This window comes from Notechis scutatus, chromosome 2 (assembly GCF_049901735.1).
Source record: "Notechis scutatus isolate UNSWTSFEM ecotype Mainland chromosome 2, rNotScu1.2, whole genome shotgun sequence".
NCBI lineage: Eukaryota > Metazoa > Chordata > Lepidosauria > Squamata > Elapidae > Notechis > Notechis scutatus.
Genome location: NC_142010.1, coordinates 15,917,462 through 15,934,599, shown reverse-complemented (window position 1 = coordinate 15,934,599; position 17,138 = coordinate 15,917,462). Strand labels below are relative to the sequence as shown.

The following is a 17,138-nucleotide window of genomic DNA, read 5'->3' as shown; positions in this document are numbered from 1 at the left end:
TGAAGAAAGCACACAGCCTTGGGCGGGGGGGGGGGGGCTGTGCTGATTGTACAGGTATCGGATGTGATTCTGCCTAGCGTCACCTGTTGCTTCCTGTCTGTTAGGAAGCTTATTATCCACTTACAAGTGTGTTCACGTACTGCTAGCTGGTTTAATTTACTTAGAAGAGTGTCTGGAATGATGGTATTGAATGCTGAACTGAAGTCTACAAAGAGGACCCTTGCGCAGGTATTTGGAGATTCAAGGTGTTGTAGGATGTAATGCAGAGCCATGTTAACAACATCATCTGTCGATCTATTTGCTCGGTATGCAAACTGCATGGCATCTAGCAGCGGATCCGTGATGGTTTTCAGGTGGGATAGCACAAGCCTTTCAAAGATTTTCATAACTACAGATGTTAGAGCAACTGGTCTGTAGTCATTCAGTTCCTTGATGGAGGGCTTCTTTGGCACTGGGATGATAGTGGAGCATTTGAAGCAAGAAGGAACATAACACCTCTCTAGTGATCTATTGAAGATTCAGGTGAAGATGGGGGCCAATTGGTCAGCACAGACTTTTAAGCAAGAAGGAGTTATCTTGTCTGGCCCTGGTTCTTTTCTTGGCTTTTGTCTGTGAAATAGATCTTACACTTCTTTTTCTGTGATCACCAGAGGTTGTGAACCCAATGGATTGGGGCCAGTTGTAGGAGGCTTGGCTGTTATTGGTGTGTTTGAGATGGGGGTTGTGGAGATGGGTGGCTGTAGTTTCCTTTCAAACCTGCAGTAAAACACATTCAGGTCATCTGCTAGTTGTTGATTTCCTTCTGCCTGGGAAGGAGGTTTGCTGTAGCCAGTGATGTTTTTAAGAGTTTTCCATATGTTTGTTGGTTCATTTGTTGAGAATTGATTCCTTAACTTTTCAGAGTAGCTTCTTTTTGCTGCTCTGATCTCTCTTGTTAATATGTTTCTGGCCTGATTGTATAGCATTCTGTCACCTTTTCTGTAGGCTTCCTCTTTAGAATGATGTAGCTGCTTAAGTTTAGCTGTGAACCAAGGTTTATTTGTTCTATATATTTGCAGGTTCCTTGTTGGTACACATAAGTCTTCACAGGAGCTGATATATGAAGTTACAGTATGTGTGAGCTCATCTAGGTCTGCAGATGTATCTTCAAAAACATTCCAATCAGTGCAATCAAGGCAAGCCTGGAGCTTCAGCTTTGCCTCATCAGACCAAGTCCTCACTGATTTAATTGTTGGTTTCATGGTTTTAAGTCTTTGTCTGTAGGCAGGTACAAGATTAATCATGCAGTGGTCATGAGTGTCATCGTGGTACTCCATGGATAATCCTCTACCCTTTGTTTTACCTGATGTCTCCTCAATTCTGTCTGATCTAAATATCTGAAATCCTGGGATGTATATAGTGTTGTCCCCATGAATTTGTGCATTAAGCCAGGTTTCAGTAAAACAAAGAACTGCTGAATTGTAGAAATCAGAATTCCATCTATTTAAAAGATATATTTCATCCATCTTGTTAGCAAGTGAGCGTAAATTAGTCAGAAAGATTGAAGGGAGAGGATTTTCCCCCTGTTCCTTAGTCTGTTTAAAATTCCTGCTCGTTTACCTCGTCTCCTTTATTGCGCTGCCGCTTCTTTCCTTTGCTTGTTGTAATCCATAGCACCAGGAAATTAGTTAGAATCTTCTCCACATTTGCAAAGACAGGATGTGTGTGTGAGGAATCAGAAAGCTGCTCCTTAAGGAAACATTGGCTAATTCTTAGCACATGGTCTTGGTGAGTACACACATGGTGAGTATGATTAGCACACATGGTGAGTATGAAATCCATAGTGAATTGCAGATAACAGCAATAGCAATAGCATTTAGACTTATATACCACTTCACAGTGCTTTATAGCTCCCTCTAAGAGATTTACAGGATCAGCATATTGCCTCCAACAATCTGAGTCCCCATCTTGGTTACTGCACAAATGAAAAAATGAGCATTATTACAAATAATGATATATTTGTGAATATTAAATCTCCATCCCACTGTGGTGGTCTCTCATGAATGAAAACACTGGTGGCCTCTCATGAATGAAAACACTGAGACGACGCCATGAAGCAAGATTGGGATGAGAGCACAAAGCAGACTCTGACACCCCCTTTTATTAGAAGCAATCCTTGTAACAATTTTGTTAGTGTCTTGTCACAAATGCATTACATCACACAAAATGCACTGCTCATTCACATAAGCATTCAAAGCTGCAAAGTTTGAGTTTGCTACAATTCTGGGTAAGAAATGGCAACATTCTGACCTTGTTCCTTGCTTCGTGTTACAGTCAACTACCAGAAGGCCCGTTGTCCTTGCACGTACACAAGGAACAAGGAGTAATAATTCCCACATCTCCTCTGTTTTTCTTTTTTAAAAGACAGGGAGTGTTTATTCCCAATAACAGCCTTTGTCAGGCGCGTGGCAAGAGTGTTGTGCATGCTGATGTTATCCATGGCGTTCATGACTTCTTCGACCATCACAAACATCTTGTCCTCGTCTGGATTGTGACAGGTTGGCTCTCCCATCTCATCTTCGGATGGCAGTGGTTATTTGTTGATTCCAGAGAGCCATTACCTGCGCAGAGGCTTTTTTCTCAGCCAAAAGGGACAAACTGTTAGAAATAGTGCATACAAAGATAGGTAATACACAAGGCAATATAATACATCCCGCAGCAATCATACCAATGAGCGCTACAATAGCTTGCAAACCAGGTAATTTTGGGAACCAGGATCCAAACATGTCTCTAAAATCAAGACCATTCCATGTTTGTACAGGTACATGCGCAATCTTGATCATTCTATCAGTAATTTGTTGAATAACTTTTCCACTATCATCTACTTCAATACAACAATTACTAAGGTTAAATTTTCCACACACTCCTCCTTCTTTGGCAAGAAGATAATCTAAAGCTAAGCGATTTTGCATGATATATGTTCTAGACAATGCACTTTCTTTAGCTAGTGTTTTCAAAGCAAGAGCAGTTTCATTGGTTATAATTTCTAATACAGCTTGAAACCTTATAATTCTATTGAGCATATATATGGGGATATACCAATAGTTGTAAACAGTGGTGGCCCCCACGTTAGTCCCGGACACCTTTTGGAAGAGATATTTCTTTTCCTGTAGATAAGATCTTTGCCAGCTGTGTGAGCCGCAGGTGACTCCTGCAGCGTCGTTAGGACCTTGGCCTTTGTTGATGGCAAAGCAAGCATCAAAACACACAGAAGTGTTAGTACCCCCCCGAGTGACATTATGGGTTATGTACCCATTTTTTGCTTGACTGGTTGAGAATATTGAGGCAAGGTCAGAGCTGGATCCTCCTTTGTAGGCATAGACATACAGCGAGGCGATGATGGGCCCCACAGCCTTTGGTTCATAGCATTGGATACCTTGTTTGGTGTAGCATCGTGCGTATTGAGTGTTGTTATGCAAACAAGGGGAGACTGTCGTGGAGTTGCATTCAGGCTTCAAAGTATGATAGATCAGGGTGGATTGGGTCTTCGTTCTGCTGCGAGTAGTTTTAATGCAGGCGTCGCAGGAGGATGGGGTGGCTGTCGTATCGGCAGGAATGATGTGGAAACCCAGGAAGCAAATGATGAATGCTGTGGGCAGCTTCATGATGCTGATGTAGGCAAGGCTGGTTTGGGTAAAAAAGGCCTTACGTGTCGTCCAGGGACCCAGATGGTGTTGTTGTTGTAGGAAACAGCAGCGTACCCTCGTCCCCAGGTTATAAATTCAGCAGGACCTTTCCACTGAGGATCTGGAAGCGGATACCGTTGGTCTGGGTTCAGGATGAGGCGAAGAAGCGAAATGACGTGATGCCACCGTGCATGGGGGGGATCCGGACTCATTGAGGAAGTTAAGAGTAAATAAACAAACATTTAATGCATTCTGGAGTCCTGGCAACCCTGTGACAGTCTTAAATTTGAATTTAAACTGTCTGGCCAAGGCTTTTTTGTTTTGATGAAAATAGCTATGACTGTCCCAGGGTGTTTGTTGTGAAAGAATCATGCAAGAGATGGCGCTGTCTGTGGTTGCAGCTGCGGCTGCCGCATCAGCCATATCATTGCCCTCTTGCAAAGGGCCAGGAAATGGCTGATGACTGCGGATATGAGCAACATAGTAGAGATGAGAGCGATTAACAAGCAGGGTTTGTAAGGCAAGAAATTGTTGTAATAAGTCGGGCTGTAACAGCGGGGAGAGATAAGCATAGGCAATGTTCTTGATTAAGTAAACAACATACAAGCTATCTAAAATTAAGTTAAAAGGTTGGTGTTTGAATTCAGCGAACGCAATGATAGCAGCAGCCAATTCAGAGCGTTGCGCAGACTTTTGAGGAGAGGTTATTTTTGTTTTCCAATCGCTATCTATTTTCCAAACACATGCCCCATGTTTTTTTTCCTCCGTTGGCATAGACAGTAATTGCCGAAGAGATAGGGCCGGGTGCTTCTTTTGTAGCCAATTCAAAGGGAACAGTTTTTAACAGAGTTAGCCTCCCATCGGGAGTGGGTGGGGGTGGCATGAGATTTTCACTGGCCAGTCCCCCAGCACTGACTGGAGAGATTCAGAGTTGATCAGCAGGGTATCCCAATCTGACAGGGACATGGGGACATACAGTACACTTGGCTCTATGCCAGCCAGGGATTTGCTGCGTTGGCGACTCTTACTAATCAGCACGGTGTATAAAGAAGCTTTTGTACTAAGAGATTTTTTAGGGGTGTGAGGAAGATGTATCCATTCTAAGATAAGGAGGTTGTTAGTATTCTGAGACTTTTGGGTTAATACAGCAGTAGGTAAGGAGGGGGTATTAAGCAAGATTAAGGAAATAGGAGCATTGTTGTGACATCGGTCGACCCACCTTTTCTGCATAATGTGCTGAATGTCCTGGGTGATTTTTAATTGATGATCTGTAAGGGTAATTTTATCCCCTGGAGTGGTTCCTCCCTTTAATGCATCAAACAGGGGGTTGAACATGTGTGTAGTGATGCCAAAATAGGGACGGGTTCAATTAATAGCCCCTAAATATTGTTGTAATTGTACGAGGGATGTCTACACAATGCCATCACGTGTGGATGGACTGAAACTTGTATATCAAAAATATGAAAAAGAAAAGCAAGAAGGGAAAGATGTCCTTGGCACTCCCTTCCAATTTTTAGAAATGGCGGCCTGTACTCATGTAAAGCTGAATGAGCAACAGAACGACTGGGACAAAGAAGAAGACATCTTTGATGAACAAGTGGCTTTGGTTGGGGAAGGAAAAAAGAAAGAGAAAAAGGAGAAGAAGACTTCAAGGCCTGGAAAAACAACCCAAAAAGAGAAGAATAAGGTGAAAGGGGGAAAGCAGAAAGAGGAGAAGGAGAAGAAGAAGCAAGGGAGAAAGGAAGAGATGAGAAGCCTTAATGGTGGGGAGCAAGATGCAAAGAAGCAAAAGTTCTCCAGAGATAATGGACAAATTCCACTGAAAAAGGGATTCCAGAAAGGCACACAAGACCACACTTCTACACCTGCATCCAGAAATAACCATAGAAAACTGGAAACAACATGCAATTCAAAATGTGACAAAACACTCAGTATAACCTAGTGAAACCCCTGCCAAGAAAAGGGGAGTACTGTAATGAAACAATGATTTAAGACATGGGATGTGGGGGGGAAAACAATTTTGGAAAGCATAAGTGTTCCCACAAAGGCATGATATCTAACCGAAAGGGGTAAAATGTTTAAGACATAAATGATTGTCAACATCAATGATTAGACTATGTTATCCCAGCGAAAATCCCTGTGAAATGAGAGACCTGAAGTAGGAGAAGGGGGAACACTGCAATGAAATAATGATCTATAATATGTGATGTGGGGGGGGGGACAACCATGGAAAATAGGTACTCCCATAAAAGCATGTGATTTAACTGAAAAGTAAGATATAAATGAATATCAATATAAAGGCATCATACTCCATTTAGTGCACAGGAGAAGTTTTTCTTCAAAGAAGAAAGATAAATGGATAGCTGGAAATAGAACAAACAAAGAATGACAAACACCATGATTCGAATTGAGAGGAGACAAACAAAACAAAATTGAGAAAATTCAAAAGAGAGGAGAAGTTATGTAGAAAATTGAAAATGCCAATAAGATATGGAATGGTATGTAAAATGAATATGAATTTGAATTTGTGTCTGTACCAAGAGTTTTGACCTGGGACTAAGCAACTGTCAGCCTCAAGATATCTTCCTATTAGTATATTCTGTCTTCTAACTATTGCATATCTGTTGCTATGCTAATTTACTTCTTTCGGCTGTCATGAAACGGTGGGAGGGGGGAATCTTGGAGGGGAAGAAGGCAGGAGGTGTTTTGCATTCCTTTGCTGGGCTAGCAAGGGGAGGGGGGATTCTTTTCTTTAACTTTCCATTTCTTCGCTAGCCTCTGTCCCTTTTTGCGCAACTGCGAACTTTTATCAAAATATGTCAAGGTCAACTGACAATAGCCTCATCACCACCTGGAGATGACCAAATGATCATATTCAAAAGTTTTAATTGGAAGAATCATTTGAACTTTGGGGGGTGGGAGCAATTCTATTCCTTTGTATATGTGTTCTACCCGCCAATTTCTTAGTTTCGGAATTGACTCTGTTGTTTCCACTCTATCTTCCAGTAAAAGAATAATCCTGCTCTACACCATGGAGTCTGAGTATTTCTTTCTTGGGATTTAGAGGGAGCACAGTCTGACAGCAACTTTCAGAAAAGAGATTTTTTATGCTTTTATGTTTTGTGTTTCTGTGTATTTATGTTTTGTATGTCTTTAAAAATTAATAAAACTTGTTAAAAAAAAGAAAGGTTAATGGCTGAGAGTTTTGAGGAAGGATAAAGCAGATCAGGAACCACAGAGATTCCTTTGAGGAGGGCATGAGGGTGAGTCATTCTAGCTGCAAGATTAGTAGGTACATCTGAATAAAATTGAATTTTTATAATATTTGTATAATCCTGATCAATAATCCCTGGAATCACAAAAAACCTTTCATAGAAGCTGAGGATCGAGGCAAGGCCAACTCTTCCGAAAAAGAGCAGCACTTCCCTCTGGGGCCCGGCATTGGACTTTGAAATCGCCAGGCTTCCCACGATTGAAACAATTCCCAGTAGGTTTAAGACCCTTTTGCAAAGCTACAGCCAAGGTCTCCATGTTATAAAATTGCAAACTTACTACAGCACAAGCTTTAATCAAATCCGCCAAGGTTGCCTCCACCCGAGCGAGCAAAGGCTGCAAATTTATTGCCTGCCGCTCCACAGTTGCAAACTGCCCTGCCCCATAGATTTGATCAGGTATATACAAACCCTCTAAATTATTTCCTCTGTTAATTGCTTCTCTTTGATATTCTGCATCAAATACCATGTATTGTGTCCCGTTCAAAATCATTCTCATTAATTCTTTCCAATTTTGTGGAATCATCTTTTGAGCTTGCCCCAGACTGTGAAGCAAACTTTGAATGACAAATTCCCTCACAGATTTCTTTAAAAGAGATAAAGGCAGTGGATTCCAGACAGCCTGTAAATTTACTGCATTATCAATTTGCCTCTGAACGGAAAACAATTGCATGGAGTCAATCTCCCCCCCCCTCCAGCTGTCCTGTTTGAAAAGCTGCTTGCATAGCTGCTTGAACTCTCCCAGCATGGGGTGTATTTATTTTAGGATTTCCCACCTTGACATCTCCTGATGGATTTTTAGGAGCTGTGGGGAGAGATTTACTCATCTCATTTGCCTCCGGGGGGCAGTCGGTTTAAAAGACACAGGCATCACAGCGGGGGGCAAGAGTTGTACAGCAGGATTCACATAGGGAGGGGTGCAGAAAGGGGGGCAAGTAGGGGTTGCTCTAGAAAGGAGATAGCCTCAAAAACCACCCTCCAAGCAATTAATATAGATGAAGGGGCTCTAGGACTTTTGTGAAGGTACTTTCCAATCTCCTTCCATACTGTAGTTTTGATACTGCCTTTAGCTGGATAAGAAGGGCAGTGTTGCCAAATGTATTCTAGGAGTTCCTCAATAGAGGTTTTTGTGAGGGGGGCATGAAGGAAGCCCCCCCTTTTAAAGGTAAAAAAATTTCGTTTGGTTAATTCTCTTACTTCCTCAATGTGCAATTTCTGATGTTGAGAGAATCCTCCACCCATACTCACGAGGGATCCACGGCAATCACCTGCGACCGAATCAGGGATGAGGTATACCAAGGCTATGCCAGCCGATGAGTATGGATGGTCCAAAGACGTACCACCTCGCAGATGATCACGTCGGGGTCACCATTTGTGGTGGTCTCTCATGAATGAAAACACTGGTGGCCTCTCATGAATGAAAACACTGGTGGCCTCTCATGAATGAAAACACTGGTGGCCTCTCATGAATGAAAACACTGAGACGATGCCATGAAGCAAGATCGGGATGAGAGCACAAAGCAGACTCTGATACCCCCTTTTATTAGAAGCAATCCTTGTAACAATTTTGTTAGTGTCTTGTCACAAATGCATTACATCACACAAAATGCACTGCTCATTCACATAAGCATACAAAGCTGCAAAGTTTGAGTTTGCTACAATTCTGGGTAAGAAATGGCAACATTCTGACCTTGTTCCTTGCTTCGTGTTACAGTCAACTACCAGAAGGCCCATTGTCCTTGCACGTACACAAGGAACAAGGAGTAATAATTCCCACATCCCACCTTCTCAACACTCATAAAAATTAAACGGTGATGGTGATTACAATTTGATTCTTGTGTTGGACACTTTTGGCTTAAGACTGAAAGGGCTTGTGGAGAGAAAGAGGAACAAATGAAAATATATTTTGTTGTTGCTGTTAGAGATGATGTTATCATGAACCTTTTTTACAGTAGTCCATTTACTGATTCAGGAAGAATCCTACAGTTTATTTTTGCCATTCAACAAGTCAACAAGAATTCTCAGCTACTGTACAATCTCACACTTGGCTACAACATCCAGGACAACTATATGAACACCCTTGGCACTTCAGATGCCTTGCTAAACATACTCTCAACTGGAGAAGCCAATGTTACCAACTACAGCTGTGGCAAGAAGGACAACCTGATGGCTGTTCTTGATGGATCTCTTGATGACATCTCCATTCAGATGTCAACATTAGTAGGCACCTACAAAGTCCCACAGGTTTGTCTTTGTGTTTCTCTATCTGGAAAAGTAAGCAGGGTAGTGGTGGGTGGGTAATCAATTCAATCATATCTTTTCTATGGAATTCATGAGCTGCTTTTCACCATGGCCATTGTTATAGCCAGGGATTAGGATCCACAAAGGGAAGAGGTCTAAACATTTACTCGAGCAAAACTTGAGCAGCTGTACACAATGTTAAATATGAAACATTTTCCCCAAATATGGAGAGGTTTTTTCCTGAATGCCATCAATCTGCAAAACAGCTATGGCAGCTGGATTTCAAAGCTTCTTTCTGCATGTCTTACAAACTAATTCCAACAACACCGTCAAATTATTTAGTAAGACTAGTACTATTCTTCTTCTCATCCTTCCTATTACCTGTCTCTTCCTTCTTATGACTATAACTGTATTGCTTGTATCTTTACAATTTATATTGTTTTATTTGTCTCCTAGTATTATTTGATTGCTTATTAGTAACCTATGACTATCACTAAGTGTTGTATCTTATGATTCTTGATTAATGTATTTTATTTTTTCTTTATGTACACTGAGAGCACATGCACCAAATACAAATTCCTGGTGTGTCCAATCACACTTGGCCAATGAAGAATTCTATTTTATTCTATTCTATTTAAACAAATGTCTAAAATGAACTAATTTGCATTTGCAGTGGTCTAGAGATAGAAGGGGACATGGTGGCTCAATGACTAAGACACTGAGGTTGTCGATCAGAAAGTTTGGCAGTTTGGCGGTTTGAATCCCTAGCACTGCATAACAGAGTGAACTCCCGTTACTTGTCCCAGCTCCTGCCAACCTAGCAGTTCGGAAACATGTAAAAATGCAAGTAGATAAATAGGGATCACATTGGTGGGAACATAACAGTGTTCCATGCACTTTTGGCATTTAGTCATTCCAGCCACATGACCATGGAGATGTCTTCAGACAGACCTGGCTCTTCGGCTTTCTAATGGAGATGAGCACCAGCCCCTAGAGCCAGAAACGACTAGCACGTATGTGCGAGAGGAACCTTTAGAGATAGAAGACATAAATGTCTATTGTCTGAATGTCAATTTTAATAGAGAAGAGAAAGGACAGTATCTTAGACCCCAGATTAGGCCAATGATTATATTCAATCTAGCTAATATTCTGCATTTGGTATTCTTGATATGGCTTAAGAATTAATAACAACAAACTATTCTAAGGTGTTCATGAGAACCACATTGGATGTAGTAAAAGCTTACATTTTGGACTTGATCTGATCTAAGTATAATACACTATTCTTCCTTGTTTCTTCAGATCAGTTATGGAATTGTTTCAGAGGCTCTGAGCGATAAAACTCAAATTCCATTTTTCCATCAGATGCTCCCAAAAAATGGGATCCATTATCCGGGAATTGTCCAACTCCTCCTCCATTTTAGATGGACTTTGATTGGTCTCTTTTCAACAGACACAGGAGGGAAAGAATTTCACGAGAACTTTCACTCCAATGCTTGTCAGAAATGGAATCTGTGTCGTTATCTCACAACAATTCCCAATGACTAGACCTACAGAACATCTCAGGGATGCCATCTCTAAATGGAGGAAAGTCAATGTCTTTGTTCACTTCATAGAATTTGGTTCCCTTGTCGATAGATTTTGCCATATCCATATAATAATTGAAGGTTCGTCAGGACCCATTGAAGGGAAAGTCTGGATCACCACAATCATGGAGAAAATGACAATTACAAAGGATACACTTTTCAAATATATCCATAGCATTTGGACCTTTGCTTTTCAGGAAAAAAATGGCCAAATGATGATGCCTTTCAACCCAGTCTTTTTCAGGATTCCAAATTTGAAGATCAGTCTTTTCGCTGTTCTTTTTCAAAGCATGTCCTTTCTGTCAAGGGCCGGAGACGATGCACCCAGATAGCATCACTGGACATGCAAAAGAAAAAGGACAGAATTCAGATAAAAAATGAGCACCGGTTTTACAGTGTTTTTAAGACTTTGGCCCATGTCTTGAATGTTGCATATTCCTCAATATCTAGGAGGAGAAAAATGGAAGAGAAAGAGAGATTAGAGGCACCAAGGCTAGAACCATGGCAGGTATGCGGTCCTGACAAGGATCCATCAAACCTAGTTCCTATTTAGAAAAAATAATCCAATGCTGATGTAGGGGAACCATTTCAACTTACTTGTTCTTCCAAACACCAATAGGTTTGGTCAAGTTGAGGCCAGATTTAGCTCACAAGATCATATTCCAAAGAGCTGGCACCGTGACAATTATATTTTGATATTAAACACTGCTATTATAAAAGAATATAAAATGTATACATTGTAAATAAATTCCTATATTTATAGGTTTGTAATTAGCATGATAGAACTTTACATTAATAAATTTCAACCAAACCTGGGAGCATTTAGCCCAACCCCTCCTCACTGCAGGAATCCAATTAAAGCTTTTCAGACTGATGGCTGCTCAGTCTTTGCATTTAGCCGTGGTGGCACAAAGGTTAGAGTGCAAGTATTGCTGGCTAACTCACTGCTCAGTGCCAGGAGTTTGATCTTGACCAACTCAAGGTTGACTCAGCCTTGCATCCTTCCAAGGTTGGTAAATGGGTACCCAGATTGTTGGGGGCAATATGCTGATTCTATAAACCACTTAAAGAGGGTTATAAAAGCACTGTGAAGTGGTATATAAGTCTAAGTGCTATTGCTATTTAGGCAAATAATGAAGGGGGAGGGATTGAACATCTCTTGTTCACTGGCTCAGCTTTAAAATTGCTCCTCCTTTTAGAATGTTTCAAGTTGCTTTCAAAATCCCTGGATGTTTCAATTCTAGTTCCATCCCTTTCTGGAGAAGAATGAGTTTTACAATTTTTCTTGGGAAAAATTGTACTTGGACCAAAATGGAAATCTAGCAGCAGATCTGAATATCATAAGTTGGTTGCTTTTCCCCAAGGAGGATCCCATCAAAGAACAAGTGGGGAGTTTTGAAAGACAGAGGCTTATTATCAACCAAGATGCTCTTTCACGGCTAAAGTTGCTCAACAAGGTGATTGAAAATATTGGCAACTTTTCTCTGTCAGTATGGTTGGTGTTAGTGTCCCCTGAAAGAGCAGGCTCAGATATTTTTAAGAGCCCATATCTGACCAGAGTTATCTATGCCCCACTGGGATAGGCCTCCTGCTGCTAGGAAGGTGATCTCAGGTGCTCTAGCAAAAAGGAACCCCAATGACTTGTCTGATGTGAGATAATGCCTTAATCTAGAAAAATGGACGGAAAATGACTTTGACACCCCTCCTTCTTGAAACTTGAAATAATGATGGCCAATTTATAATGAAATGCTACTTAGATTTAGCCTTTGGCTTGTGAGCCATGTAAAAACCTCTTGAATGAAATTGTTTATCTTGAATGTCAGCTACCTTAAGTCTCCCTTTGAAACAAAGAATTCTCCAAATTTTAGTAATAACAAAAATGTGGGTCTGTCTCTTCATGTCATCCAACTGTAGTTCTAATTTTGGGAAACAGTAGAGGACAGGTGGTTCTGGAATGCTATGGTTCTTGGGCGCTCAAGGAGTTGGACACAACTAGCAATTAACAACAAAACTGTAATTCTTCAATGGAAAGGACCTTGTCTTGGGCCTTAGAAATATAACTTTCCCACACAGGGCTCCTACTCATGTCTCATGTGCTGCAACAAAAGATGCCTGACTTACTCTTTTTGAGTGACATGTTCTCATGATTTCATCTCTACTCATCCTCACTGTAGTTCTACAAACTAGGCAGTAATGTTTAGTCTTATTTCAATAGCATGGCAGCTATATGAATTGAAAATATAAATGTACAGATATAACTAAATAATACCTCATTTGAAATTGACAGCCCTAGTATGTGAGGAATTTTTTTCTTTATATCTTAACTGGAACAAGGATTTGGATTATTTTCAAAGGGGAGTGGCTTTGCAATATTTTATGTTTTCCTGATCTACAGGTGAAACTCGAAAAATTAGAATATCGTGCAAAAGTTCATTTATTTCAGGAATGCAACATAAAAGGTGAACCTAATATATGAGATAGACTCATTACATGCAAAGCAAGATAGTTCAAGCCGTGATGTGTCATAATTGAGATGATTATGGCTTACAGCTCGTGAAAACCCCAAATCCACAATCTCAGAAAATTAGAATATTGTGAAAAGGTTCAATATTCTAGGCTCAAAGTGTCCCAGTCTAATCAACTAATTAAGCCATAACACCTGCAAAGGGTTCCTGGGCCTTTAAATGGTCTATCAGTCTGGTTCAGTAGGAATCACAATCATGGGAAAGACTGCTGACCTGACAGTTGTGCAGAAAACCATCATTGACACCCTCCATAAGGAGGGAAAGCCTCAAAAGGTAATTGCAAACGAAGTTGGATGTTCCCAAAGTGCTGTATCAAAGCACATTAATAGAAAGTTATGTGGAAGGGAAAAGTGTGGGAAAAAAAGGTGCACAAGCACTAGGGATGACCGCAGCCTGGAGAGGATTGTCAGGAAAAGGCCATTCAAAAGTGTTGGGGACTTTCACAGGAAGTGGACTGAGGGTGGAGTCAGTGCATCAAGAGCGACCACACACAGACGGATCCTGGACATGGGCTTCAATGAATAACAAACAACGTCAGAAACATCTTATCTGGGCTAAAGAAAAACAGAACTGGTCTGTTGCTCAGTGCCAAAGTCCTCTTTGCTGATGAGAGCAACTTTTGCATCTCATTTGGAAACCAAGGACCCAGAGTCTGGAGGAAGAATGGAGAGGCACACACTGCAAGATGCTTGAAGTCCAGTGTGAAGTTTCCACAGTCTGTGTTGATTTGGGGAGCCATGTCCTCTGCTGGTGTTGGTCCACTGTGCTTCATTAAGTCCAGGGTCAACGCAGCCATCTACCAGCAGATTTTGGAGCACTTCATGCTTCCTTCTGCAGATGAGCTTTATGGGGATGCTGATTTCATTTCCCGCAGGACTTGGCACCTGTCCACACTGCCAAAAGCACCAAAACCTGGTTCAATGACCATGGGATTATTGTGCTTGATTGGCCAGCAAACTCACCTGACCTGAACCCCATAGAGAATCTATGGGGCATTGCCAAGAGAAAGATGAGAGACATGAGACCGAATAATGCAGAAGAGCTGAAGGCCGCTATTGAAGCATCCTGGTGTTCCATAACACCTCAGCAGTGCCACAGGCTGATAGCTTTCATGTCACGCCGCATTGAGGCAGTAATCGCTGCAAAAGGGGCCCAAACCAAGTACTGAGTACATATGCATGCTTATACTTTTCAGAGGTCCGATATTGTTCTATGTAAAATCCTTGTTTTATTGATTGCATGTAATATTCTAATTTTCTGAGATTGTGGATTTGGGGGTTTTCATGAGCTGTAAGCCACAATCATCACAATTATGACACATCACGGCTTGAACTATCTTGCTTTGCATGTAATGAGTCTATCTCAAATATTAGGTTCACCTTTTACATTGCATTCCTGAAATAAATGAACTTTTGCACGATATTCTAATTTTTCGAGTTTCACCTGTATTACTCAGAAGTTTCTTTCTTAAGCAGCGTTTCATTTTATTTCAATCAATCTAATAAATAAAAATTTGACAGATATTTTGGAATGAATTTTGTTTTTCTGCTTAGTCTCTGCCTCAGTCCAAATGTGTGGACAATTGTCACCCTGGATTTGTGAAACGGGCTCGGAAAGAAGAACCAATTTGCTGCTATGATTGTATTCCTTGTCCGGAGGGAACCATCTCCACACAGGAAGGTATGTTATACCAGAGGAAAAGGCGTTGGATTCAATGAGAGCATTTCATCAAAGTTCGTGTTAAACGATATGTGTAAACTTGACTATTTTATTCTTCATTGCTGTTTTCCTCATGTCCAATTTATTCCATAATGGAAGGAATAAGATCTTGAAGAATAAGGCAGGAAGGGATGGAAGAACATAGTGGAATAGGCAAGATGAATTGTGCTAAAGGAAGCATCTTTTCTACTTGTCAGCTTGAAAGTTTATTTCCATGTTTACCATCTAAATCCTTTGAAACTTGAGGAATGGTTTCAGGTCAATGTGTTTTGCTCATCCAAACCAATTTTATCTTACAGGCCAAAAGATATATCAGTCAGTCAATATTTATTAAGATCATAAGAGAAAGATCTACTTGGGAGAGTAGGAAGAGTGTTTGGGTTCAATGAACAAGAGCAAACAAAAGACTTAATATTGAAGTTTACAGAAAACCCACATACAGTGATCAATATTTAGATTTTGATTCTTACCACACACTGGAGCACAGCATGGGAGTTATCAGAATCCTACACCCCCAGGCTGAAGGTTTACCTACCAGCAAAGAGGGAAAAGAAAAAGAATTAAAGGACATCAAGGAAGCCCTCAGAATGTGTGGCTATCCCTTTGAGCGACTAAACTAGGTGCACAACCAGAAACTAAAACATTGCCACTATGTGGATCCTCAAAAGCTTGCCTTTTGTTTGTTTTTGTCGCAGCTCCTGCCCTATTGAACACCCTCCCCATTGAAACCCAACAGGCCGCCCACCGTCCTAAAGCTCTGGAGGTTTTTCTTCCAGACATTGGGATGAAGTGAGGTCAATGCCAGATTACAACAATGTAGATTGCCTCAAGGAAGGGTGATTGTGGCATCAATTATTTTGGGTTTTATTTATTTATTGTTTATAAGATAATATATGTCTATATATTTCAGTTTACCAATTACTATGGCTTTCCTGTCTCTCAGTATCAGCTGTCATCCAAAGAAGATCTTTCTTATAAGGTGAAATGAGAAACTATAAAAATAATATTGCTTACTCTCTTCTCAGATACTGAAAAATGTACCAAGTGCCCAGACGATAAATATCCAACTGGTGACAGAGTCCAATGTATCCCCAAAAGAATAACCTTCCTGTCCTATGAAGAACATCTGGGCATCATCCTGGTCTTCTTTGCTGTACTCTTGTTTCTAACAACAGGCTTTGTTTTAGTCATATTCCTTAAATACATAGAAACTCCCATTGTCAAAGCCAACAACCGTGACCTCTCCTACATCCTCTTGGTCTCCCTCTTTCTTTGCTTCTTGTCCTCCTTTTTCTTCATTGGCCGACCAAGGAAAGCCACCTGCCTTTTCCGACAAACAGTGTTCAGCATCGTCTTCTCAGTAGCTGTGTCTTGTGTTTTAGCCAAAACAATCACGGTCGTACTGGCCTTCCTGGCCACGAAACCAGGGAACAGGGTGAGGAGATGGTTGGGGAAGAGCTTGGCCAACTCCATCATCCTTTCTGGTTGTGCTGGAAAAATTGTAATTTGTGCAATCTGGCTGGGAGTTTCTCCTCCATTTCCTGATTCTGACCTGCACTCCCAACCAGGAGTGATCATCCTTCAATGTAATGAAGGCTCTGTCACCATGTTTTATATTGTTCTCAGCTACATGGGTTTCCTTGCTGCTATTTGCTTCACGGTGGCCTTCCTGGCCAGGAACCTTCCTGGTGCGTTCAATGAAGCCAAATTGATCACCTTCAGCATGTTGGTCTTCTGCAGTGTCTGGATCTCCTTCCTGCCCACCTACTTGAGCACCAAAGGGAAATACATGGTGGCCGTGCAGGTCTTCTCCATCTTGGCTTCTGGTGCTGGCCTGCTGGCCTGCATCTTCTTCCCCAAGTGCTACATTATCATTCTGAGACCAGATCTAAATACTAAGGAACATTTAATGATAAAAGTTGGTATCTGATCGTGAAGTAGTTTCTTAGGCTCATAAGACTTAATTATTTAATGCAAATGCACTCTTTTTGAACTGGTAATAACACCAGTTGAATCCCACCCATGTACCTATACATATGCGATGACCTGGAGCATGGTACAGAGATCACACAGGCAGCTGGCAGTTCAGACTGCCCCATTATTGTTCCAAATTTCCCCAAACGCTCCCATATT

General features: G+C 41.1%; 1 protein-coding gene and 1 long non-coding RNA gene across 2 annotated transcripts in view; one reads left to right on the top strand and one right to left on the bottom strand.

The window, feature by feature from the left end:
- LOC148131833 (uncharacterized) overlaps positions 1 to 17,138 on the bottom strand; it is a 501,829-nt gene that overhangs the window by 285,687 nt on the left and 199,004 nt on the right. The window lies entirely within an intron of this gene.
- On the top strand, positions 15,036 to 16,935 carry LOC148131837 (vomeronasal type-2 receptor 26-like). The gene is made up of 2 exons (XM_087958859.1): positions 15,036 to 15,039; positions 16,031 to 16,935. Exons 1-2 carry the CDS (start codon positions 15,036 to 15,038, stop codon positions 16,933 to 16,935), a joined length of 909 nt encoding a protein of 302 aa, XP_087814985.1.